The sequence below is a fragment of the Podarcis filfolensis genome, assembly GCF_964270895.1.
Source record: "Podarcis filfolensis genome assembly, chromosome: 11".
NCBI lineage: Eukaryota > Metazoa > Chordata > Lepidosauria > Squamata > Lacertidae > Podarcis > Podarcis filfolensis.
This window is the reverse complement of record NC_139613.1, coordinates 49,699,672-49,725,619: the sequence shown is the minus strand read 5'-3', so window position 1 is coordinate 49,725,619 and position 25,948 is coordinate 49,699,672. Positions and strand designations below refer to the sequence as shown.

Below are 25,948 nucleotides of genomic sequence, written 5' to 3'. Positions count from 1 at the left end.
TTAATAATGACCAAAAAACCTTTATTCTCCCCAATTCATGACTTTTGCTTCGGTGTGTTGCTAAAAGGCACGTTGTCCAGCAGCAGTTCTTTTCTTGGTACAAGCACTAGAAGAGAAAAGGGTTACTTGTAAGAGTTCGTATGATCTTTACAAAGATCGAACTGTTTGTTGAACTATAGCAACTTTCTTTTTCTTAATGGCATTTTGCAGAGTGGATATATACCTATATCTTGTGCGTTAGAAGCATCCATACGTTTGTGCCACAGCAATAAGTATAATTAGTAAGGACTTGACCAACTTGTTACTCTGGTAGCATGCCAATTAACTGTGGCCGAAGAAAAACAGATTTTAGCATTACTGAACAAGTGCCTTGCATTTAAATCAGGCATAGGCGAACTCTGGCCCTCCAGATGTTTGGGACTACAATTCCCATCATCCCTAGCTAACAGGACCAGTGGTCAGGGATGATAGGAATTGTAGTCCCAAACATCTGGAGGGCCAGAGTTCGCCTATGCCTGATTTAAATCAAGTGCTCTATTATATAGGGAGGTTTGCTGCCAACTTATCTGCAGCTTTCTTAAGGGGGGGGGGCAGGAAGAGGGCAAGAGAGAAAGGCAGCCAGTTTACTTTGCTTGACTGCATTGTCCTTTATCTGCCCTTGTCTCTACTGTAGTTCTGACCATCTGGCACCTTAAGCACCCACTCAAGAGCTGGTCTCTAGGCTATTTAACCTAATCTGACAAAGGCTGCTACCCTAATATACACCTCTTTTGTACCAGCATTTAGTCTAAGGGTAGCATGCACAAATCAAAAGGCCCAGATATCCCTGTTAGGACCAAGGGAATAGGGAAGGGGCTACAGTTCAGTAGCAAAGTCCACCATTGGCACACACAAGACCCCAGCTTTGTTTTTTGGAATCACCAGCAAAAGGAAAGGGTCTGTTATCAGGTGATGGGAGAAGCCTGCCTGAAACCCTGGCGAGCTGCTGTCTGTCAGTACACTGATCCACCTCGATCAGTATTGTCTACTCTAGGGGTTGCCAACTTTTTTGAACCTGTGGGCACACTTGCAAACTGAAGAAACTGTTCTAGATGCCCACACACCCTGCAACCAAGCACACAATATAGTCTATTACGTTAACTGCAGTACAGTATAGTGCTTCTTTCAAACCTAATTTCAACAGGAAAGGCCTATGTGGGTGCATGTGGACCTATGTGGACCATGCCAATAGCTCCTGGAGTAAAAAAAGGTAAAGGACCCCTGGACAGTCAAGTCCAGTCAAAGGCAACTATGGGGTTGCGGTGCTTTCAGGCTGAGGGAGCCAGCGTTTGTCCACAGACAGCTTTCTGGGTCATGTGTCTAGCATGACTAAACCACTTCTGGTGCAACGGGACACCATGATGGAAACCAGAGCACACAGATACACGGTTTACTTTCCTGCTGCAGCGGTACCTATTTATCTACTTGTGTTGGTATGCTTCCAAACTCCTAGGTTGGCAGGAGCTAGGACAGAGCAATGGGAGCTTACCCCATCACAGGGATTCGAACCGCCAACCTTCCGATCGACGAGCCCAAGAGGCTCCATAGTTTAGACCACAGCACCACCTGCATCCTAATAGCTCCTGGAGTAGAAAACTATGAGACTAGGTGGACCTGACTCTGCCGAAGATACTTTATGAAGTTTTGTGGGCCATGACAGACAGACATCCATAGCTAGACTGGTCACGATGGATTCCCGCTTTTGTAGGAACGCAAGAGCCCTTTCTGAAGTCCAGCTTACATGGAGGAGAGAACATGTTCAGAAAGGAAACTGCATGCAGCCAAATGGTGAATCAGATGGATTTCAGGATACTTAATCGTTTCAGCATTGGGGGTATTGTAATCCAGCACCACCACTGTATATTCGGTCGCCCAAACAGGGCCATCGGCAAGAACACTTTTAAAGGTATAGATGTCACGATACGAGAAGGAAGATTTGCTATGGTTGTGGGCCTAGAGGTGCATCATTGCTTTTTTACGCAACGAACAAATGTATCCCATATGTGGAAACAGGAGGCATAAGGCTATGCTCTGCTATTAAAGATTCTGGTTCTATATGGAAGACTCTTTGCGTTCTTGCAGCGTGGCATGACCCGTTTGTCGAGCTGAGTTGCAACCTCCCTGCATCTTCAGTCCAGGTTTTGTCTCGCTTTTTAAAGGGATGTGGGGGAAGCCCAAGATGGACAAGAGGAATAATGGGTCGCAGCGATCCTTATATGGGAGTAGGCAGTTGGGAGGGGTGTAGAAATGAAGCGAACGTCGCCGGTTGCCAAGGAGATGGGAGAGAAGGCAGGGAAGAGGGAAAAATGTCAGAGCAGGCAGCTGAGAAAGGCGGGTGGGAAGCAATGAGAGGTTTGGAGAAATGGGAACTATTATGTGACTTCTTCGAGTGATTTTTGCTTACTCTTGTTATATGGGGCTCTTTTCTTCACCCCCTTGCTGATCCAAAATACTCTGATCCCATTTTCAGCTAAGGAAATCCTATTCCTGCTTTTGAGAAAAGGCCAGTTTGCATACTGTTTTTTTTTTTTAGGGCGTTTGTTGATCTGAATCCCACTCTCTCTTCCAGGATCTCAGAACACTGTTTTATCCTTGCCACTGCCCAGTGAGGTAAGCTCAGGTTATGTTCAGCGGCAGAGGCTTCTAAAACCTTTCAGGGAGTTTCAGGACTGAACAGAGACCTGGACTTAGGTTTCTCCGTACAGTGGTACCTTGGTTCTCAATCTTAATCTGTTCCAGAAGTCCGTTCCAAAAACAAAGCATTCCAAAACCAAGGCACGCTTTCCCATAGAAAGTAATGCAAAATGGATTAATCCGTTTAAAAACAACCCCTAAAGCAGGAATTTAACATGAATTTTACTATCTAACGAGACCATAGATCCATAAAATGAAAGCAATAAATAATGTACTGCAGTCACACAATCAATCAATCAGTAGCTGAGCTGGGTTCCACACAGTCACAAAAACAAAACAAAAAGAGCCGCAAAAACAAAAACACAAAATAGCAAAAACAGCAAAACAGCAAAAAGACAGACCTCAGCATAACACTCAAAACGGAAGCGTAACACTCAAAAAAGAAGTGTGGCACTCAAAACGGTAGTGTGGCACTCAAATTGGAAGCTTAACACTCAAAATGGAGCACGTTAGGTTTCCAAAAAAAGTTTCCAACTGGAACACTTACTTCTGGGTTTGCCATGTTTGGGTTCCAAGTTGTTTGAGTACCAAGGCATTTGAGAACCAAGGTACCACTGTATTTACGGTATGTCCAATATACTAAATGGCTGCTGAATGACACATCCATTTAGTTGATATTGTGAAGAACTGGGCAAGTAGGGCCACTTAGAAAGCCACAATCAAAAACCAAGAGACAAAAAGCTCGCTAGCAGAGTATCGTGAGTGTTAATTTATTTCATACATTTATATCCATGACAAACTTCAAGACTGGATGAGCAGTCTCCCATCCCCAACACAGATCAGCCTCAGTCCACTGATCTTCTGTGAGGCTGCCATGCTGCCATGCACAGCATACATGTCCCTACACATATGTGCAATCTATTTCTCGGTGGTCAGGGAATAAACCCTTTTGAAACATAAATGTCTTAGGGGTGAGGAATTTAGCTTAAAAGTGCCTGGTGGGAAACTCTTCTTCACTATCATTCTGGTTCTAAGAGGATAGGGATGATGGTCAAAGCAGAAAGGGGCTTGAAACTAGCACATTTCCCCAAATACAGAAAAGCATGACTAATTTTGAGTTAATCTGGATAGCAGCATGCCCTAGGGCAACACAAATTGATAATGTATAATTTCTCTTTCTCGCTCCCAAACCAGAGCACTGCAGTCTAAACCACTGAGCCTCTTGGGCTTGCTGATCAGAAGGTAGGCGGTTCGAATCCCCGCAACGGGGTGAGCTCCCGTCGCTCTGTCCCACCTCCTGCCAACCTAGCAGTTCGAAAGCACGCCAGTGCAAGTAGATAAATAGGCACCACTGCGGCGAGAAGGTAAACAATGTTTCCTTGCACCCTGGTTTCCATCACGGTGTCCCATTGCTCCAGAAGCGGTTTAGTCATGCTGTCCACATGACCCAGAAAGCTGTCTCTGGACAAATGCCAACTCCCTTGGCCTGAAGCGAGATGAGTGCCGCAACCTCATAGTTGCCTTCGACTGGACTTAACCATCCAGGGGTCCTTTCCCTTTTATCTTTATACTGGTGCGACAATGAACTGACTTGCATCTACTCAGTAAGACTTGCAATTACAAAGTGGGAATTTGAAGCATGATGAGAGGCTCAGTTTTGCTCTCTTGGCCTCTATTAGTTTGAAACGCTATTACCTGCCGGTGCAAAGGTGTTGTTGAAAGTCTGCAGGTAAAGAACTACAAACCGAATTTGTTTCGATTTGGCTTTAAGTTGATAGGGCTGTTTCCTTGTAAACATGATAATTTCTGTTTTAAAATGCAATGTGTATTTATATATCTCACGTTCCCTGTAAAGCAGAGGCTGGAAAGCTACAGCAAATACATGCATTCTTCTTTCATATACCAGTTTTTGATATGTCTTTCAAATGAATGCAACATATTGGGTAACATCCTATGATGTCCACCCACTTGTGCAATCGGAACACCAGCTTTTCTTCATCCCCGAGTGCCCTGTACACTCCTCAGATCTGTTCCAGAGGGTCTCCCAATCGTCTAGAGCAGATTTTGGAGTGAAATAGGGCAAGGAGGACAAACCTTGTTGTGTGAGTGAACACCTGCTTGAGCTACCAAGGATCTGATCCACTGTTAGATTAAGATATTAGTGGGAAAAGTATAACAGCTGTCAATATCAAGAAAAGCAGCAATGCCCTACCCCAGATAACAAAATAGATAAATTGAAAAATACATTTATACAGTGGTACCTTGGTTCTCAAATGCCTTGGTACTCAAACAACTTGGAACCCAAACACTGCCAACCCAGAAGTAAGTGTTCCAGTTTGTGAACTTTTTTCAGAAGTCGAAAGTGCTCCGTTTTGAGTGCCACACTTCTGTTTTGAGTGTTACGCTGAGGTCTGTCTGTTTTTGCTATTTATTTTGAGATCTGTTTTTGTTTTTGCAGTTCATTGTTTTTGTTTTATGACTGTGTGGAACCCAGTTCAGCTACTGATTGATTGATTGATTGATTGTGTGACTGCAGTACATTATTTACTGCTTTCATTTTATGGATCAATGGTCTCGTTAGATAATAAAATTCATGTTCAATTGTTGTTTTAGGGTTGTTTTTAAAAGTCTGGAATGGATTAATCCATTTTGCATTACTTTCTATGGGAAAGTGCACCTTGATTTTAGAACGCTTTGGTTTTGGAACGGACTTCCAAAACGGATTAAGTTTGAGAACCAAGTTACCACTGTACAAACTACGTAAAGAAGAACAATTACAGACGGAACCAAGAAAACCCAAGCACTCTTCCTGTGGAAATAGAAGATAAGTTCAAAGTTACTTTGGTAGTTCTCCCAAGATCTACTGCTTCTTTTAAACGTTATTCAGAAACTCACTAAATTTCATAACCAGCATTGTTTTTCTGAGCAATTAATGGTACTGCGTGCTCATTCCAAACAAACCTGGCACAAATGCTGAAGATAATCTTATAACGAAAGTAAACAACAGTTAAACCTGAAACCTGGTTTCATCATTTGAAAGGTTAGCAAAATTCTGAATGCATTTAATGCTATGTACCCTTAAGGAAGCAGCAGTGTTCGGTGTTAAAGCAGACATGAAGCATTTACAACTTTCCAACTTCAAAGATTATTTACTTACATACTTGGTTGGAATCCACATGAACACCTTGAAGGACAGATGTTCTGAGTATAAATTCTACATCTGAACCTATTTTCACAAGCTGTTCATAAAAGGGGAGGGAAAAAAGAGAATTGTTTGAACACCTTAGCATTATTTTTGGAAGACATCATCTATGCTTGTTGAGAACAAAGTACTAAATCACTTATAATTCTACAGCACCTTTCATCTCTTAAGATTTCAAAAGAGGACTAACGAAAGGACTATTGTTAGATTTCAAATGTCAATAAAAGGAATACTGATTTTCCAGAATTGGCAACAGACTTTCAGCTCCACATTTGGGAACAATAAATCATAACATCCATTTCAGATTAGACAAAAAGGCCCACTCCCAATTAATGCCCTTCATAATCTGCTAGGATTTCCACATTTTTTAAAAAATAGCGGTCATGCAATATATAATACACACAGAGGCATTCTTTTAAAGAGTGCACATAACTTAAATTTTATCAAGTTATCCGTGTACAGGAACTTGTAAAGCAGTAGTGGTACCTCCGGTTGCCGACGGGATCCGTTCTGGAGGTCCGGTCGGATCCTGAGGTTTCCGCAACCTGAGGAACACTGTGCACGCACAGCGAAACCCAGTAAAATACTTCCGGATTTGCTGCGCGCACATCCCGAAGTTTACGTAACCAGAGGGTTACATAAACGGAGGTACAACTTACTAATAGAAAAACAAGCCAACCACATCACACTGTGTGTAAGATGAAGTTACAAAGCAACCCCCCCTACTCCTAGGCAAAAAACCCCTTACATTTGTGGGCGACATGATCAACTCTGACGCCTGCAGGTGAATTATACTGTTTAATATCTGGGCACAAAAATTAGCTTACTTTACTTCCAAGCAGCCAGAATTGTAATTTTATCAGGCTCATGAAAATTATACTGGTGTGGTAGACATGTTGTGCTTCAAATCCAAGGAGCTATCTGCAAATACGGAGCTGGGGTGGGAGGTTGCAGAACAAGATGAAAATTAAGATTTGGATCATCATAAAAGATGGGGGAGAAAATGATTAATAATAGGACCCACAAAGGGGAGGGTGGAAGTCCAAAAGATTCCTTGGAATTTTGTTTTTATGATTTTTGTTTGATATATCTCTGTAAAACTCTAATTTGAAAAATCAAATAGATAATTTTATTAAAAAGAAAAGAAAGAAAATTAAGTGGGTCCCTAGTAAGGTAAAGGGACCCCTGACCATTAGGTCCAGTCATGACTGACTCTGGGGCTTCACGCTCATCTCGCTTTATTGGCCGAGGGAGCTGGCGTACAGCTTCCGGGTCATGTGGCCAGCATGACTAAGCCGCTTCTGGCGAACCAGAGCAGTGCACAGAAACACCATTTACCTTCCCGCCAGAGCGGTACCTATTTATCTACTTGCACTTTGACGTGCTTTCAAACTGCTAGGTTGGCAGGAGCGGGGACTGAGCAACAGGAGCTCACCCCGTCGCAGGAATTCAAACCACCGACCTTCTGATCGGCAAGTCCTAGGCTCTGTGGTTTAACCCACAGCACCACCCGCATCCCTTAAGTGGGTCCCTAAAAGCACCCTTATATATTGACTGAAAGAATCGCGCTAGAAAATCCAAGCACGGGTTCTCCTTGCTCTTCTGCTCCCAATCTTAACATTTTAGTGATCACCCCACCCCAAAAAAACCCCTGATATGGTCTCAACGTTATCAGATGAAAAAATACAAAACCTTGGGATTTAAAGACTAACAAATGCATCCTCAAGGGCTGGTTTTGAGCTGCCTTGGTCACCTCTGATTAGGAAGCACAAACATCTATGATGAATTGGTTCAAACACAGCTGTTACTGGGTGGGGAGGGGAACTTACAAAAAGTGATCTCTTCCATTGCTCCAGATTCTGCAAGTGGACTCATGAACATTTGTTCAGTGCAAGGTATCATCTTATGTTTGTATGAGAGTACCTGTCCTAGTTTTGCATGCAAATTACTATAGAGGCTGATTTAGGTTTATTTTACCACCCCCCAAAAAAAGAACCTTCAGGAATGCCACTCTTAAGAGCTCTTCTTTCCGAATTCCCATAATTGGTGTACATTTATAAATGGAAGCCTTTGTAAAGAAATAATTCAGTGAATGGAAAAACTTTCCTGAAAGGGAACCACAAAGACATTCACTCGCCCTCTGCAGGTGGCAAAACAAAGCACCTATGGTTAATGTTTCAATATAATTCAGCTCAAAATTGAAGTAGTAAGTTATTTAGAAATGTGTTTTGTGACCCAAAGAAGAGTTTGTAAGTGATTTAGCTTTGTTTTTTGGTTCAACTGTCCCTTGCTCCTGTAGCAAGGAGCAAGACACACAGGCATCAACCGTGGCAGGGGAAAAAAAGGAAGAGTTCCAACATACTAGTGTATCCCCTAGTGGTGGCAAAAATAAAGTTTTATGAAGTCGCTGAGAATCATCTGCTAGAAATCCCCCAAATTATAATTTGTGCATTAAAGAGCTTGGAAATGGAGAGGTGGTCAAAAAGGGGTGCCTGTGACAGTTAAGGATTTCTATTAAAGTACCTCAGCTATTTTTTCAGAAGAAGTCTCATCTTTATTATTTTTGAATTCTTCGTTTATCTTAAGTCTTGCAGCTGGATAAAGGGGAAAAAAAGAGAAATGTTAATTTTTCTACGTTTTGTCCTTTACAGATTCTACTTTTATCTGCTAATAATATGCAAACCTGTAACATACCATTGCAGCCGCAGACTTGATTCCACAAAAACGTCATGCAAAAATCCATAATTCTGTTACCAGAGTCATATTTGCATGCAGTAGGATTGGGGTAAAAATCTAGTTCATTTCCCCAACAGACTAATGATAATACAGGATACAATGATGTGTTTCAGGAAAGACAGAGGACCTTCTCGGTAGTGGTGCCCGCCCTGTGGAATGCCCTCCCATCAGATGTCAAGGAAATAAGCAACTATCTGACTTGAAGACATCTGAAGGCAGCCCTGTTTAGGGAAGTTTTTAATGTTTGATGTATTTATTGTGTTTTTAATTTTCTATTGGGAGCCACCCAGAGTGGCTGGGGAAACCCAGCCTGATGGGCGGGGTATATATTATTATTATTATTATTAATCAAGAAAGGTGCCCGAGAATGGAAGCCCCCTCCTCCAGCCTCTAACAAGCTATTATAAATTTTGACAGGACAATGACTTTTGCAGGGTTATTTACAAATCTATTAGTCTGGCAAACACCCCAAGAAAGCAAACTTCTAGAGAGTAGTCATGTAGTAAACCCTGCAAAAGCATATACCACAGTGAAGTCAATAAGGTGCCCAAAGACAGCTCTTAGTGCCAAGACAACAAAGATTTTATTTACCTTCTAGGGCTCTAGTATCATTTTTGAAAACGTGTTGTCTCGTTCTGTGCAAAGTTTTGAAAAGCTTCAAGACCTGAAAATGCAACAGAACATTGTGGGTTTTTTGTTTGCTTTTGCATTGTCATCAGCAGGATACTATTCACTTTACATTGCTAAATAAGCACCATATACCTTTGTCAAGTATGGAGACAGGTATGTGTGTGTGTTTGCAGGAGGTAGGTAGCTAAAGAAGAAAAATAACAACTTCCACTTTTTTCAAACATTCAAGATCAGTGATGGTGCTGTTTCTTGCCATTCTTCCTCATAGTAACAACATGGACACCTAACAGTGCAGTACAATATGCGCTACTTGGTTGCTAAATGCACACAGGCAGCACGATACTTCTGCACAGTAAAAATGCATTTCCATCTAAGAGACCATCAGCAGAAAGTACCGTATTTTTTGCACCATAGGATGCACCGAACAATAGGACGCACCTTGTTTTAGAGGGGGGAGAAAAAGAAAAAAAATTTCTCCCCCTCTCTGCCCAGCGCCCCTTCAGCGAAGCGGCAGGAGGCGCTGTGCAGAGAGGGGGAGAATTTCCCCCCTCTTGTTTTCCCGCTCTAAAACAAGGTGCCGTTTAAGGTGCGTTCAGGCGGCTACCTTGGAAGCCTGGAGAGCGAGAGGGGTCGGTGTGCACCCTCTCAGGTTCCTTTCGACCTGCTCTTTGGTGCTGGTGGGGGGAAGCCCACCACCAGCCCCAAAGAGCAGGTCAGGGAGCAGCGGAAAGGCGCAGCGGAGAGGCTCCTGCCATAGCTGCGCGTCACCTCTCCAGCTGGGAGAGGGTCACGGGGCTATGGCTTCTTTAGCCCCACGCGCGCTCTCCCGGCTGGAGAGGTGACGCGTGGCTATAGAGGCTCCTGCCATAGCCGCGCGTCACCTCTCCAGCCGGGAGAGGGTCGCGGGGCTATGGCGTCTTCGCTCCATAGGACGCACACACATTTCCCCTTCATTTTTGAAGGGGAAAAAGTGCGTCCTATAGAGCGAAAAATACGGTACACTTCAGAGCACAATTCAAAGTGTTGGTGCTGACCTTTAAAGCCCTAAATGGCCTTGGTCCTGTATACCTGAAGGAGTGTCTCCACACCCATCATTCAGCCCAGACACTGAGGTCCAGCACCAAGGGCCTTCTAGTGGTTCCCTCGCTGCGAGAAGTGAGATTACAGGGAACCAGGCAGAGGGCCTTCTCGGTAGTGGCAACTGCCCTTTGGAACACCCTCCCAGGAGATGTCAAGGCAATAAACAACTATTTTACTTTCAAAAGACAATTGAAGGCGGCCCTCTTTAGGGAAGTTTTTAATGTCTGATGCTGTATTGTTTTTAATATTCAGTTGGAAGCCGCCCAGAGTGGAAACCTGTAAGCAAAAAAGCTGAATGCAGCATCGCTCTTCCCACCCACGATTCTCACTTGTAGGGTTGCCACCTTTATTTTGGCAAAATACAGGACAGGATGGGGCGGGGTGGTTGGGAGCGATTTCCACCCCCCCCCCCCCAATCTGGTGCGGAAGTAACTTCAAAGCAATCCATTACAATCTATTACAGTGTAACCCTCCAGAACTTGTCACACATACATGTGCATGCACACACATACCCACGAAATTGTAAATCTGTCTGTGCTTGGGTACTCAGAGCTTAAATACATGACCTTTCACACACCCTTTCAAACACATGTGTTTGGGGGGGATCCCTAACTTGGCAGAGAGAGAGGAGAGAGAGAGAGAAGATCTGAAATACAGGACAACCTGTATCAATACAGGATGTAACATTTTACACTGAAATACAGGACAATCCTGTATTATACAGGACAGGTAGCAACCCTAGTTACTTGGCTGACACATGCTCACAGATGGCAGGATGGTGTGTATGTCTCCACTTTTTGCACATTAAAATTGCTTTCCCAAAGGGCAGCAAAAGCACCCCACCTGCGATTCCCAGCAACTGACATCCCTGGCCATGCGGTGGGGTGCCCTCCCCCAATCAAGAAAATAAAATACAAATTCTTAACTAACAGTAGAAATTGTGGAAAGATTTTGACAGATTTTTCTGAGCACTTGGGGTCAAAAGAAAGTAATTATTTTTTTATATACTTTTCAAGTTCATACATTTCACTAATTTTCAAGTTTATACATTTCACTAACTTTACAATCATTTTGACATTTCAAAGCTTGACTTCCTTCTCCCTCTTTCTGCAGTTCAAAGCTGCAGGTTATTACAATAATAAAAAAAGAAAGTAATTTAAAACCACCGGTCGTTGAGACATTTCATTCCGAATCTGCAGGACAGAGGCAGATAGAGGTGGGGGTCCCCAACATAAATCCTGGTTACACCCATGTCCATTGCTAGGGATGCCAACTTGAATAAAAAAAACATTTTTTTGGGGGGGTAGGTAAGCCCCGCTCCACATAATCAATCACATGGCACACCCTTTGGGAATTCCCATCAACTATTTTTTTTGGGGGGTAGGCCCCGCAAATATATATATATATATATATATATATATATATATATATATAGGGGGTGGAGAGACCTTTGCCCCCCAGCTCCCCAATGGGACCCCCACTCCCAAGCCCAGCTCTGCAAGGCTCTCAAACCAGCCCCCCACCTCACTCTGGGTAATGCAATTGGGTGAGTGGGGTACCCAGTTGGGGAGGGGTCATGTGACAGGTCACGTGATTGCAGGGGGGCATATTTACCTCCCGGCTTCTCATCGCAAGAGCAGCAGCAAACAGGCGCAGCAGCCAACGCTTTAAAGGCAGAGGCGAAGCCACGCCCACTCACGCACGCTGCCGCTTCCCCGCGAGCCAATAGGAAGCGCCTCCCCTTGAGGACGGCCCCCCCATCGATCCTCTTCCAAGTGGCGGCGCGGGAGCCATAGAGCTAGAAAATTAGACTGACCGGCGCTGCCTCGAATTGCGGGGATCCCTAAAGACTTAGGGTGGGGTTGGTTTGATTTTTTTTTTTTTAAAACCGCGTTTGGTTGATGTACTGTACAAGGTAGAAGTTGTTGCCAGCGGACTTGTGGTGCTTAGGAGGATCAGACCTCCGGAAACAACAGCATGGCTCCAGGTCCTGCTTTCCAGAGGACATCGGTCCTCTGTTTTAAGGCGACTTCTATTTGCAGAGCTTTCCGACAGTAGCCTAAGTTAAAGAACCGTCAGAAGGGAGAGCAGGGGCCTCGGAGTTGCCGGTCAGCACAGGGACAGCAGCCCGATAGCGACTCACACGGTCACCCAAAAGAGATGTGTTGCATTTAAAAATAATAATTATTTCTAATACGTGCTAGCATAGGCTGACTTTACTTGTCTTCCTTTTTTGCGATGCTCACCCCAAGGGAAACGCAGCCTGCAACCAAAGATAAGCCCGGTCTTTAGCTAACTGCTTCTGGCTTGTGCACACATTATTGGCTTTAAAATGCAGCCAGGAGGAGCTCGTTCTTTTTTTCCAACTTGCCTTGAAGCTGATTTGAATGAAGCAGAAAGCAGTGGGGTCCCTTTCCCCTTGATAAGCATTACTCCCTATTGGAGGAATAGTCAGGCCCCTTTCCCCAGTCCCAAAATCTGATGTTTCATGGGGACCACGACGGACATTTGACTCCCCATTAGCTGTCGTCTCCGTTTCGACTGAGGCGCCTTTGCAAAGTGGCAACATGTATTTAGCAACAGTCCTACTTGGAAAGCGAAGGGTTAAAGCCATAGAGCTGCGCGCTAGAAGGGGGGAAGAACGAACCACGGAGAAGAAAAGGACTACTAGAGCGACCAATGCTGACGGCTCGTTGCTCCCTTATCCCCGCCCCTTTCCCGCGAGCACGCGTCCTGATTGACGCGTAGTTAGAAAACGGCGGGAAAGGCGGGGAGAAAGTTGACGGGCGGGAGGTTGAGCCAATAAGACCCCGGCGTCACTCTTGGCGATTGGTCGGCTAGCCTCGTGAAGGTCTATCATTGGTTGGATGGAACCGGAGGGGATGGGGCCGAGGTGCGGAAGGCGGGGCGAGCGAGCGAGAGGGTCGCGTGAGGCGGCGGTTCGCGATGGCTGACGAGATCAGCAAAGCGCAGGTGGCGCAGCCGGGAGGGGACACCATCTTCGGGAAGATCATCCGCAAAGAGATCCCGGCGAAGATCATCTTCGAGGACGAGAAGGTGAGGAGGAGGGCGGCGGGCTGAGCGGAGACCCCGGCGGGGCCTGGCAGCACCGCGAACGGCCAGCGGCTGAGGGAGACCAAAGGCCCGCCCTCGAAGCTGGGGGACGGCGGCACCCGCCGCAGGGGACGAAACTCAGCTATATAAGCAGGGCGCCAAAAGGCTCCTTCAACCAAGGTCTCAGGTTTAATGGAATGGTTAGCAGAAAAATGAGGTGGTACAGTGGTACCTCAGGTTACATACACTTCAGGTTACAGACTCTGCTAACCCAGAAATATTACCTCAGGTTAAGAACTTTGCTTCAGGATGAGAACAGAAATCGTGCTCCGGCGGCGCAGCAGCAGCGGGAGGCCCCATTAGCTAAAGTGGTGCTTCAGGTTAAGAACAGTTTCATGTCAAGAACGGACCTCTGGAACGAATTAAGTACTTAACCCAAGGTACCGCTGTATTAAAATGTGCAATTAAGAAAGTTTTCCTGTTCTTCCCCCAGCCTTAAAATAATAGAAAGGAATGCAATACATTTTAAAAAACTAGGCTTGTTCACTAGTAAAGGTAAAGGGACCCCTGGCCATTAGGTCCAGTCCTGACTCTGGGGTTTCACGCTCATCTCGCTTTATTGGCCGAGGGAGCCGGCGTACAGCTTCCGGGTCATGTGGCCAGCATGACTAAGCCGCTTCTGGCGAACCAGAGCAGTGCACAGAAACGCCATTTACCTTCCCGCTGGAGCGGTACCTATTTATCTACTTGCACTTTGACGTGCTTTCGAACTGCTAGGTTGGCAGGAGCAGGGATTGAGCAACGGGAGCTCACCCCGTCGCAGGGATTCGAGCCGCTGACCTTTGATCAGCAAGTCCTAGGCTCTGTGGTTTAACCCACAGCGCCACCCATGTTCCTTTATGTTTTTATATATGCTGGGGAGGGACACGGGTGGCGCTGTGGGTTAAACCACGGAGCCTAGGACTTGCTGTTCAGAAGGTCGGCGGTTCGAATCCCCGTGACGGGTTGAGCTCCCGTTGTTCGGTCCCTTCTCCTGCCAACCGAAAGCACATCAAGCACAAGTAGATAAATAGGTACTGTTCTGGCGGGAAGGTAAACGGCGTTTCCGTGCGCTGCTCTGGTTCGCCAGAAGTGGCTCAGTCATGCTGTCCACATGACCCGGAAGCTGTCTGCGGACAAACGCCAGCTCCCTCCGCCTATAGAGCGAGATGAGCGTGCAACCCCAGAGTTGGTCACGACTGGACCTAATGGTCAGGGGTCCCTTTACCTTTGTTTATATCCCACCCATCTGGCTGGGCTTCCCCAGCCACTCTGGGCAGCTTCCAACAAAATATTAAACTACACTAATGCATCAAACATCGAAAGCTTCCCTAAACAGGGCTGCCTTCAGATGTCTTCTAAAAAGTCTGGTAGTTCTCTTTGACATCTGGTGTGAGGGCGTTCCACAGGGCAGGTGCCACTACTGAGAAGGTCCTCTGCCTGGTTCCCTGTAACTTGGCTTCTCACAGTGAGGGAACCGCTATGTGGTAATTTATGGACCTAATAGTTATCTAAAGCTATTTGCACATAACAAAATAGAATGCCACACAACACAAAACACTGTTACTTTATGTAGGTTTTATTTCTTTTTTATCATATTTTTAAATGTACATCCAGGTTTTTTTCTTTTAAATTTTTTTGGGGGTCCCAAGAGAGTGGGGCCCTAAGCTATAGCTTGTTTAGCTTATACGTAAATCTGGCACTGAATAAACCACAGCAACAATAATAATTGCAAGCCAGAAAAGAGGAGAGTTAAATGAAACTCACTTTCATCTGCTGAAATGTGAGAACTAATCTCTGCAACCTGAGTTGTGAATCTTAAAATTGATGCAGTTGACCCAGAGTGGCTGGAGCAGCCCAGTCGGATGAGCGATGTACAAATGAACAACAACAATAATAATTGCTTGCAGGAAGAGAGGAGAGTTAAATAAAACTCTCTTTCAACAACAACAGCAATAATAATTGCAAGCCAGAAAAGGAGTGTTACATAAAATTCTCTTTCATCTGCTGAGATGGGACAATTCATCTCTGCAATCTGAGTCATGTTACAATTGATGCAGTTGTCATAGCTACCCTAAATTGATTTGAAATGATTAATAGTGAGATGGTATTAAAATGTGTATTATGTGGCTCAGAATGGTGGACTGCATGATGTTTTATTACCCTTGTGCAAAGTTAACATGGGATGGGGGATGAATACGTTGATATTAAAATCTCCCTGGCAATGGCGTGAAAGGTTTGGACAACTACTGCCAACATTCCAGCAAGAATAATAAAATAGGGAAACGGGTACCAGCGCTTAGGTTAACATTTTGAAGGATATTCTCCTCTTTGACTCTTTTGCATCATAAACTAACAGCAAATAATGTGATACTTCAAAAGGGAAAATAAGTGTTGATGTAACTGTTTTTGAATCCACAGTATCTTAAATTATTAGTTTGACTAGGAGGACACATGGCAGTTACATAGCTACCCTGAAATCTTTGAAAACGCAACTAGATGAGTCTGAAAAAATCTGCCCCGGAAATGTGTGTCAGCCTTGGGCAGATATTGCCCAGCCCTCGCTGATACTCACCATGAAGTTGTTACAGTAAGTGCCACACTTTTAACAATTGGAAAAAGTGCCAATTCTGAGTACCCTTGGGTACCCCCAGAGAAAGCACTGAGAGTTAGGATCTCCATCCTTGCCAGCTGTAATAGTAATAAATAATGGTGTGAAACTAGAAACCAGAGCTACATTTAGCCTACAGTATTTCTGGAGATCAACTGCTTATGTCATCATTTAAGATGCTAAGTCTGTTCTGCTGCCTTGCAAAGAGACTCCAGTCCCATATACAGTGGTACCTTGGTTTACAACCATAATCTGTTCCGGAGGTCCGTTTGTAAACCAAAAGAGGTTGTAACCCAAGGCGGGCTTTTGCCAATGGGGCCTCCCAAAAAAAATTGTTCATAATCCAAAAAAATGGGTTGCAATCCAAAAAAAGATTGCAAACTGGGACATGCACTTCCGGGTTTGACGTGTTTGTAATCCAAAACGTATGGAAACCAAGATGTAGGCAAACCAAGGTACCACTGTAATGAGCTCTAGAGACTCCGTAAAAATGTCTTCTAGTAAAAAATTAGTTTCTAGTTATGGGAAGAATTAAAATTGCTTGAAAAAAATTCTTGCATCCTAAAATTGTTTGAAAAAAATTCTTGCATCCTTGGCTTTTAAAAGAATGGTGTCTAAAAAAATTGATTCTCTCTCTTTCTTTTCCCTCTCCCCTGCAGTGCCTTGCATTCCATGACGTTTCCCCACAAGCCCCAACCCATTTCCTAGTAGTTCCGAAGAAGCCTATTGCTCAGATATCTCAAGCGCAAGATTCTGATGAAGCTGTAAGTATTGCACAAAGGCTTTTAAGTGGTGTTCTGCTTTTTGACTTTTCAGTAAAGCTAAGAATAAATGCTACTCTTATCTTGCTTCCCATTACAAGCTTTCCAAATAAATCCTAAAACCATTCTGTTGCATGCCTCAAACCTTTTTTGCTCTTGTGTTGCGTATAAGAACCACAACAGAGGTTGCGTCTTCCTGGTGCTCTGTGGACTATGGTTTGCTCTATATTTTTATTTGCTTGCATTTCTATCCTGCAATGCTTCCATTGCAGAAATTAGGTAGTGGATTAATTTCTGATGTTACCATCAGAATTACCATATATGTTTGCTCATGGGACAACTTTATTGCATCAGAAATTATCCTCGGATGTATCTTGAAATTCCTGAAATTAGGAATAGATAGATATGGAGCCTGTGCCCCTTGAAATGTTGGACTTACACCTCCCATCATTCCTGACAATTGTCCATGCTGAAAGAAGTTCCCTGTCTCTGCCTTGAACCCATTCTGAGGAAGTGTAGTGTAGTGCTTGGGGGTGTCTGGGTTCAAATCTTCATTCAGACATGAAGCTCACTAGGCCAGTCGCCAATTCTCGGCCTAACCTACTTCACAGCCTGTTGTGAGGATATTATGGTGGAAGAAGGCATGTGTATGCCATCTTGAGCTTCATGAAGGAAAGATGGAATATAAATGCAAAAATAAATGCAAGAAATAAAATCTTACTGTCTGTTTTGAGTTATATAATTATGAATTTTTTAAAAAATCTGATTATGTCCTCGTGGTCAAGCTTAAAAGTGCACAATCCATTTATATTGGACAAGCTTGCACCACTACTTTAATAAACAAAAGTCAGGAGACATGAAATGTCAGTTGCTCTGATATGAGGCACTATAATGTAAATGGTTTTCCCATTTTCCAAATATAGTTGGTTGGCACTATACAACTATTCAGTGCATGCCAGGAAAGAGGAGAGTTAAATAAAATTCAATTTCGTATGCTGAAATGTGAGAACTCATCTCTGCAACCCGAGTCATGAATTGATGCAGTTGTGAAATTGATTTGAAATGGTTAATAGAAAACAAAATTGTATTAAAATGTGTATTATGTGGCTCAGAATGGTGGAATGCACAGTGTTTTATTACCCTTTTGCAAAGTTAACATGGGATGGGAAATGAATAGGTTGATATTAAAATCTCCCTGGCAATGACATGAAAGGTTTGGACAACTAATGCCAACATTGCAGCAACAATAATAAAATAAGGAAACAGGTACTACACATTTCTTCAGTGCTTAGATTAACAGTTTGAAGCACATTCTCCTCTCTGGCTCCTTTGTATCATAAACTAAGAATGTGATACTTGAAAAAGAAAAAGAAGTGTTGCTGTAACTTTGCTTTTGCATCCACAGTATCTTAGATTATTAGCTTGACTAGGAGGACACATGGCAGTTAGATAGCTACCCTTAAATCTTTGAAAACTCAACTAGATGTCTCTGAAATATTTGCTCCTGGAATGTGTATTTATTGATATATGTATACACACAGTCTTGGCTCAAGTTCTTTTTTCATTATTTTGAACAATGAATGAACCCCAGGAGTGATTCAGGAACTCCTCAAGAATGGTGTGTAAAAACACAAAACATTAGTGACTGTTAGATCAACCTGTGTGTGAACTTTAAAGATTATTTCTAGCTAGAGGCAAGATCTGTGAGTCCCACTTTAGGCAGTGGTTGAAAAGGAATGAATTGACGTCCATCTGAGGGATGTTGAATATCTGAAACTCCTGGTGTCAGTGTATATGTGCACTTTTCCAACTGAACTCTTTTACTTTAGCTGCTCCATAAAATCTGAATGTATTATTGGTGTGTTTTTCCTTTCCTTTTCCCAGCTTCTTGGACACTTAATGATTGTGGGCAAGAAATGTGCAGCTGAATTAGGCTTGACGAGGGGATACCGAATGGTGGTGAACGAAGGGCCGGATGGTGGTCAGTCTGTCTACCATGTGCATCTCCATGTCCTCGGTGGCCGTCAGATGGGTTGGCCTCCGGGTTAAGAAGGTGGGAAGAAAGGATCTTGCCCCCCAACAATCTCTTGAACACCCTCCACAAATATTCTCAAAATCCAACTGTGATCAATACCTTCAGCCACTTAATCTTTCCTATGGAGTACAGTAGAAGTTTGCGCAATCATTGTTCAATAAAGTTATAAGCATGTCGGCTCATCTTTTTTGTGTTCTTCCACATTGTCTTTTTTAATTTTTTTTTACCAACAACCAAAACACAAACATTGAAAACAAACAGTGAAACCCCCCAGGCGGCTGATACATTGGGTATACATAACCAATAATAACATATTCAAATCAACCATATGTACAATTCTATATACCTTAACACTCCTCCCTCCACAAGGTTTATTTAACTTTTAACATTTTAATTGCCCCAAATTGTTCAAACCTGCCTAAATAATTCAATATCTTCTCAAACCAATCCTCCTCCTCACTGACCTTAAACCCTTTCATTTTATGTATCTTCACAGTTAGATATTCTAAGATTATAATATTTTTCAAATTTTCTCTCCATTGGTTCATCCCTAGCTCTTCTGCATTTTTCCAATTACTCACTATAACCTGTCTGGCTGCAATTACCATCAATTTTACCCATTTACATTCCTCTTTTGTTTCTAACTCGGTGCTACATTGTCTAACACAGGCTTCCCCAACTTGGTGACCTCCAACAGTTTTGAACCATTGGCCATGCTCCCTGAGGCTGATGGGAGTTGTAGTCCAAACCATCACCTGAAAGGCATGACATATCGTGAAGGCTGCTCTGATGATTCTATCCCTTCAGTACCTTAATGTTCTCCCATAGAAGTCAAGGTGGTATAAGGGGATTCCTGGATCATCTCCCATCTAGGTACTGATTATGCTTTTAGTATAGCATTACTGCAGCTGAAGCCCTTAGCCTTTCCACCTTTACCATGTGCTGCAATGTCTTTCCTCGCAGCAACCTTCTGTAATGAGTTGTTGCTATTTTACAAACGAGTTATGAAATCTCGGGGGTAGTGCCTTGCTCCAGGTCATTCCCTAAATGCAATGGTCAGGGATTTGAACTCTGCCCCTGAACTGAAGCTGTAGGCTTTCCTGAAACCTTTGGAGTATCATTAAGAAGAAAAAACATGTGCAAGCTAGGTACTCATTGAGTATAAGGTTATTGTTTTCCCTGATAAAGGAAAAAATTCTACTTGCCCACATCCAGAGAAAAAAAGCGACTGAATATTACTTTGTTAATGGTTGGAGTGTTGTGGAGTTCATATATATATATATATATATACACACACACACACACACACACACACACACACACATATATATCCCATATCACCTAAAGGCCTTTGCGTAATCTGCCAAGCAGGTGGAAAAGTATTTTATATAATGTATTTATATGCCCCCTTCATTGATGCTTTTGAATTATGGTGCTGGAGGAGACTCTTGAGAGTCCCATGGACTGCAAGAAGATCAAACCTATCCATTCTGAAGGAAATCAGCCCTGAGTGCTCACTGGAAGGACAGATCGTGAAGCTGAGGCTCCAATACTTTGGCCACCTCATGAGAAGAAAAGACCCTGATGTTGGGAAAGATGGAGGGCACAAGGAGAAGGGGACGACAGAGGACGAAATGGTTGGATAGTGTTCTCGAAGCTACCAGCATGAGTTTGACCAAACTGCGGGAGGTAGTGGAAGACAGAAGGGCCTGGCGTGCTCCGGTCCATGGGGTCACAAAGAGTCGGACACGACTAAACGACTTAACAACATTTATATGCCACCTTTCCTCCAAACGGAGATTCAGGGAAGCCAATAAGAGTTTGAAGATTGTGATGCTAACAGCCTTAAACAAAGTGTGTTCATGGGCATCATGGGTAGGGTGGGAGTTGGGCCATTCATTATATGACAAAGGTTGGAAGGGAGTATGGAGATTGTCCAGAAGTTGATTGAATGTTCTGCGCCAGTGCAGAAAATGCTGGATCAATAATGACGCCTGAACTGCTTTCTTCAGAAGGAGGTGAAGTTCTGGGGTTAATTAACAAATGAAAAATGCACTTGGTGTCCAAAGATCACACACCTGAGTTCTTAATGTTCTAATGAAAATATGCATTTACAAAAATAGCTTACTGGATAACTGCAAACCAGCCAGTGTAATAATTTGCCCGCGTGCGGAAAAGAACCCAGAGATATGACTTGGTAGGTAAATTACCTCAGTACAAATCATAAAGTTGATATTATTAAGCATATCAAAACTTGTTAAATAAGAATCTACTTAGCTTCTGCAAAGGTAAATGATTATTTATTAAATTTATCAGTTGCTTTATCTTGCATCCAGGGCATCCCAAAGCAACTTGCAACCAAACAAATAGACACACCTAAACCACATAGATGCATTAAAATCAAGACTTGCCATGGCAGTGGGGAATTTTCAAGAAGGGCTAGGCCCCCTCAAAATTCCCCTGGCAAGTTAACCAGATAGTGGAGCAATGTTTCAGCTGTAGCCAATCCTATAAAATTTATATACTGCTTGATAGTTGTTGTTTCTAAATGCAGTTTGACTTTTTAATACTGATGCAAACTCCCTTACTAGTCTGTTGTACCGGCGAACTCTGATAATCCTTAGCGCTTACCTAACTTTTGGCCTTGCCAGACATACTGTTTTTAGCACTTATTTCAGTGTTTTTATTTATTTATTTATTATTCTATATGTTTCCACAAGATGCTGTTATCATTCCATTGCTATGCCTGAATATCACAGTCATGAAACCACCTGGCATTTTTGAAAGGTCTGGACTGGTTTTGCGATATTTTCAAGGCATGAAAGGTGTTTTGCACAAAACTATGCATTTTGTGTGGTATTCAGAGTGTGGGCCTTGAGTAACTTCCATTTCACGACACCCCTCCACCAGCTTTTCTTTGAGAGGAGGTTAGTCATAGCCAGTGTTAGAAACTGACATGAAAGCTAGGAGCTAAATGACACCTTAAATCTAGGTTATGGGCGCAACAACGGAATGTCTAGGCACACTTTTTTTTAATAACAAGAATACAAAGCAAAATGAATGAACTGCAGCTAAAATATTGTGTTCATTTTTCACATGGTCTTGTCCTTCCATTGTTCACTCCCCTAATATTCTTTGATAATACTTCTTATTAATTTTCAATTACCATCCAATAGTAGCCTCATTATAACAATACCAAATTATAATACAGTTACTAATGCCAATCATTCAAATACCAAATTATATAATTTAGGTGCCCCCCCCCGCATGTTAGAATTGATGATTTGATGATTTCCTTTATTTCTGCGTTCCAAAATCTTATTAATCTCAATTACATTCCAGTCAAAATAATAATCACTTATACAACAACTGCAATATTAATAACTTCTATTTGTGTTGACACATTAAAAGATTTTTAGAACTACAAGTGAGGCACTCAAATTATATCCTTGTTCTTCCTGTGAGTGGCAATTATTAGTCACCCCCCCTAATACTCTTAAGAGGGTCTCTTCTCCTGCCTTCAGAGAGTAGCTAGAAGTGGGGAGGCAGAAAAAGCTCTTACTTTCTTTCCACTCTGCAGTTTTAATCTGAAATTTTAGGTGCAGTACTGCTCCCAGAAACCGCTCTCGCTGATGAAATTCCCAGTCACAAAACGTGCCTAGAACAATGGGAGCTAGTCATAGCTTTGCTCAAAAAAGTCAATGTCCTGCTTTCTAATTTCTGTCACAAACAGAATTTCAGGATAGCAGCTAGTTAAATACCAAACAACAAGAAGAGCAACTAGCAACCCTGTGAAAGGACTGTTGGTACCCGGTGCACAGGCTCATAACACTGGCATTTGCTGGTTAGAGGAAGCAGGGATTGGAACCAAGTGTTATGACAACCACAGAACTTTTCTCAGTCTGAACACATCATTGCTGTGGACACAGGAAACTGCAATGATACTCTAAAGAACAGAAACATACAGTATAGTGGTACCTCTGGTTAAGTACTTAATTCATTCCGGAGGTCCATTCTTAACCTGAAACTGTTCTTAACCTGAAGCACCACTTTAGCTAATGGGGCCTCCTGCTGCCGCCGCGCCACCAGAGCACAATTTCTGTTCTTATCCTGAAGCAAAGTTCTTAACCCGAGGTACTATTTCTGGGTTAGTAGAGTCTGTAACCTGAAGCATATGTAACCTGAAGCTTATATAACCTGAGGTACCACTGTAGTATAGATGACCCACTCCAAGATTTGCGACAGAAAACATTAGGGCAAACAGCAGCTAAGGTAAATGGACCTCTGACTGTTAAGTCCAGTCACGGACGACTCGGGGGTTGCGGCGCACATCTCGCTTTACTGGCTGAGGGAGCCGGCGTTTGTCCGCAGACAGCTTCTGGGTCATGTGGCCAGCATGACTAAGCCGCTTCTGGCGAACCAGAGCAGTGCACGGAAACGTCGTTTACCTTCCCGCCGGAGCGGTACCTATTTATCTACTTGCACTTTGACGTGCTTTCGAACTGCTAGGTCGGCAGGAGCAGGGACCGAGCACCGGGAGCTCACCCTGTCGCAGGGATTCGAACCACCAACCTTCTGATCGGCAAGCCCAAGGCTCTGTGGTTTAGACCACAGCACCACACTACTACAGTGCGACAAATGGTATACAGTGGTACCATTGTTTAAGAACAGCTTAGTTTATGAACAACTTGGATTAAGAATGCTGCAAACCCGGAAGTAGGTGTTTTGGTTTGTGGACTTTGCCTTGGAAGCAGAACATGTTCCGCGTCCTGTTGAGTGTGTTCCATTTGTAAATTGAGTCCCCCGCTGCTATGGGAAAGCACGCCTTGGTTTAAGAACACTTTGGTTTAAGAACGGATTAAGTTCGTAAACCAATGTACCACTGTATTAGAAAACGACCCTTATATTTCATTTCTATACAAGCTAAAGTTTAGCTTTTGCCTTATCACTGGCTTGCCCTAATTTATTTGGATGTGTTATTACAGACTTGTTATGTGATTGTTGCATTTGTTGAATTGACCACACGAGGGCAGAGCAAGACTATTGCTAGTAACTCTTGGATAGTTTGGATTTCCTTGCCTCTCAAAAGCAGCATGGAAATATTCACCTGACTGGCGGGAGGCTTGAAAATGGATTATAACGAAAGGTGGGGCAGGAATAAGTCTTCTCACTGAAGGAAACAGGGCACGTTACAGGAAAAGACAGATCACTGTGTCTTCTCTGGGAGCACATCCATATGAGCAGTGCCAGTCACCCCAAATTCATGTCTGAACCAAGTATGAAATGTGAACAGGAACTTGTGCTAGCTCTGTAAAGGGCATCCCAAAGATCTCATTGCTATAGAAAATACCAAGTCAAAAGCACGGCAAGTTAAAAGCAATTTATACCACTTGGTTGGCTTCTTTGGAAAAGCAAGCAGATCTTGGTTACACAAATCCCAACAAATATAATTATCTATGTGAGGCTTTTGGTTATGCCACTTTAATGGGCATCAATTCTTCCCCACTGTTTTAATGGCTTAACAGCAGCTTCTGAGCCGTGGCTGAAAAACTCATGGGAAGAGACCTTGAATGAATGAATTTACTTTATTCGGACACAGACCAGCATAAGCAAAACACCTAAATAAATAACAGTATGAATCTAAGCGAATAATTATTAAATAAATGGGAGCAAAAACCAACCGTAGATTAAAACATTTACATAGAATACTTGATTAAGCATAAATAATGGGTAAATAAAAACTAATAATAAGAATTTAAAAAGATCACTTAAAACAGCTATATGAGGTGGGGCTTCACTGATACAGATCTAACAATATGGGCCTTTATTTTAGGACTGATTTGTAGCATAGACCATCCTTTGACGAGTATCTGTCATGGCAGTTCAGAATCTGGCGACTGAATATGTGACCTCTGGGCTGTTGTCCTGTAGTAATAGGGAGATGTTGTGTTGTTCTGAACGCCCTGGAAATTTATATAGGATGGGCTGGATAAACCTGGCTCAAATGTCTATTTAATACTGGCAGTGAAGAAGGGCATGCTCTGTTGTTTCCTGCTGCCCAGAGCCTCATGGGCATTTCCTCTCCTCGTATGGTATGGAAGAGACCTTACAATCCAGCCTCCAAAGGTTCAGCCAGTCCAGACCACATACCAGGACCCTCCCTCCTCAGTTTCTGTGACTTCCACATTGCAAAAAGCATGCACTTGTGGGAATCACTGTTTACAATATCCATATCACTTGGTTAGCATGATATTTGCCCATGTCAGCATGCAACCAGGGATTTCCTGCATTTAAGATGTGTTTTGTGAATTGCTTCATAATTTGCTTGCTGGGACTTTCTAAGTTAGTGCCCAGTAATCTCAAGATCTGCTGTAGCTTTCTAGAGGACCTTCTCCTGTCCTTGAGGGATCTGGCATGAAACCCTTCCAAATGCATTTATTTAATTGGATCATTCAGAAGGACTTTTCCCACCAACCATCAGTTTGATGTTGATACTACTGGGTGAAGGCCAGTACACAATTTAGTGTCTTTAGTGGCATATACACGTAGATTCAGTATAGGGGGCTAAATAGGACTGTAGTAAAGGGGGGAGAGTTAACTGGATGCTACATGACCCCAGCTAGAACTTTACTGGGCTTCTAATATATACAGTGGTACCTCGGGTTACATACGCTTCAGGTTACATACGCTTCAGGTTACAGACTCCGCTAACCCAGAAATAGTACCTCAGGTTAAAAACTTTGCTTCAGGAGGAGAACAGAAATCGTGCTCCTGCAGCGCGGCGGCAGCAGGAGGCCCCATTAGCTAAAGTGGTGCTTCAGGTTAAGAACAGTTTCAGGTTAAGAACGGACCTTTGGAACGAATTAAGTACTTAACCCAAGGTACCTCGGTTTATGAACTTAATTCGTTCCGGAAGTCCGTTCTTAAACCAAAGCATTCTTAAACCGAGGCGCGCTTTCCCTTCTGAGGCCTCCAGTCACCAGTGCCCTTCCACCATTCGTCCTCCGAGGCAAAGTTCGCTAACCAGAACACCTACTTCCGGTTTTGTGGAGTTCGTACACCGAATAGTTCGTTAACAGGGCTGTTCATAGACCGAGGTACCACTGTATAGAAAACATAATTAAACA

At 43.2% G+C, this 25,948-nt stretch overlaps 2 protein-coding genes across 2 annotated transcripts; one reads left to right on the top strand and one right to left on the bottom strand.

Annotated features, from left to right (window-relative positions):
• Window positions 1–12,073, bottom strand: LYRM7 (LYR motif containing 7). The gene is made up of 5 exons (XM_083577244.1): window positions 11,936–12,073; window positions 9,203–9,275; window positions 8,399–8,469; window positions 5,831–5,912; window positions 1–106 (listed from the first exon to the last, which is right to left on the bottom strand). The coding sequence occupies exons 1-5, from the start codon at window positions 11,948–11,950 to the stop codon at window positions 36–38; spliced, it is 312 nt and encodes a 103-aa protein (XP_083433370.1). The 5' UTR covers window positions 11,951–12,073; the 3' UTR covers window positions 1–35.
• A 1,114-nt stretch (window positions 12,074–13,187) lies between these two features.
• HINT1 (histidine triad nucleotide binding protein 1) lies at window positions 13,188–19,003 on the top strand. The gene is made up of 3 exons (XM_083577242.1): window positions 13,188–13,378; window positions 16,685–16,789; window positions 18,671–19,003. The coding sequence occupies exons 1-3, from the start codon at window positions 13,268–13,270 to the stop codon at window positions 18,833–18,835; spliced, it is 381 nt and encodes a 126-aa protein (XP_083433368.1). The 5' UTR covers window positions 13,188–13,267; the 3' UTR covers window positions 18,836–19,003.
• The last annotated feature ends 6,945 nt before the right edge of the window (window positions 19,004–25,948 follow it).

Excerpts from the sequence above, each read along its gene's own strand:
- LYRM7 (XM_083577244.1), bottom strand. Across the intron at positions 5,913-8,398 it reads CTTCTGAAAAAATAGCTGAG|CTTGTGAAAATAGGTTCAGA; the intron begins GTACTTTAATAG and ends TTTTATGAACAG. Across the intron at positions 107-5,830 it reads TGTGGATTCCAACCAAGTAT|TGCTTGTACCAAGAAAAGAA; the intron begins GTAAGTAAATAA and ends TTTCTCTTCTAG.
- HINT1 (XM_083577242.1), top strand. The coding sequence starts at position 13,268 with ATGGCTGACGAGATCAGCAAAGCGCAGGTGGCGCAGCCGGGAGGGGAC. Across the intron at positions 13,379-16,684 it reads TCATCTTCGAGGACGAGAAG|TGCCTTGCATTCCATGACGT; the intron begins GTGAGGAGGAGG and ends TCTCCCCTGCAG. Across the intron at positions 16,790-18,670 it reads CGCAAGATTCTGATGAAGCT|CTTCTTGGACACTTAATGAT; the intron begins GTAAGTATTGCA and ends TCCTTTTCCCAG.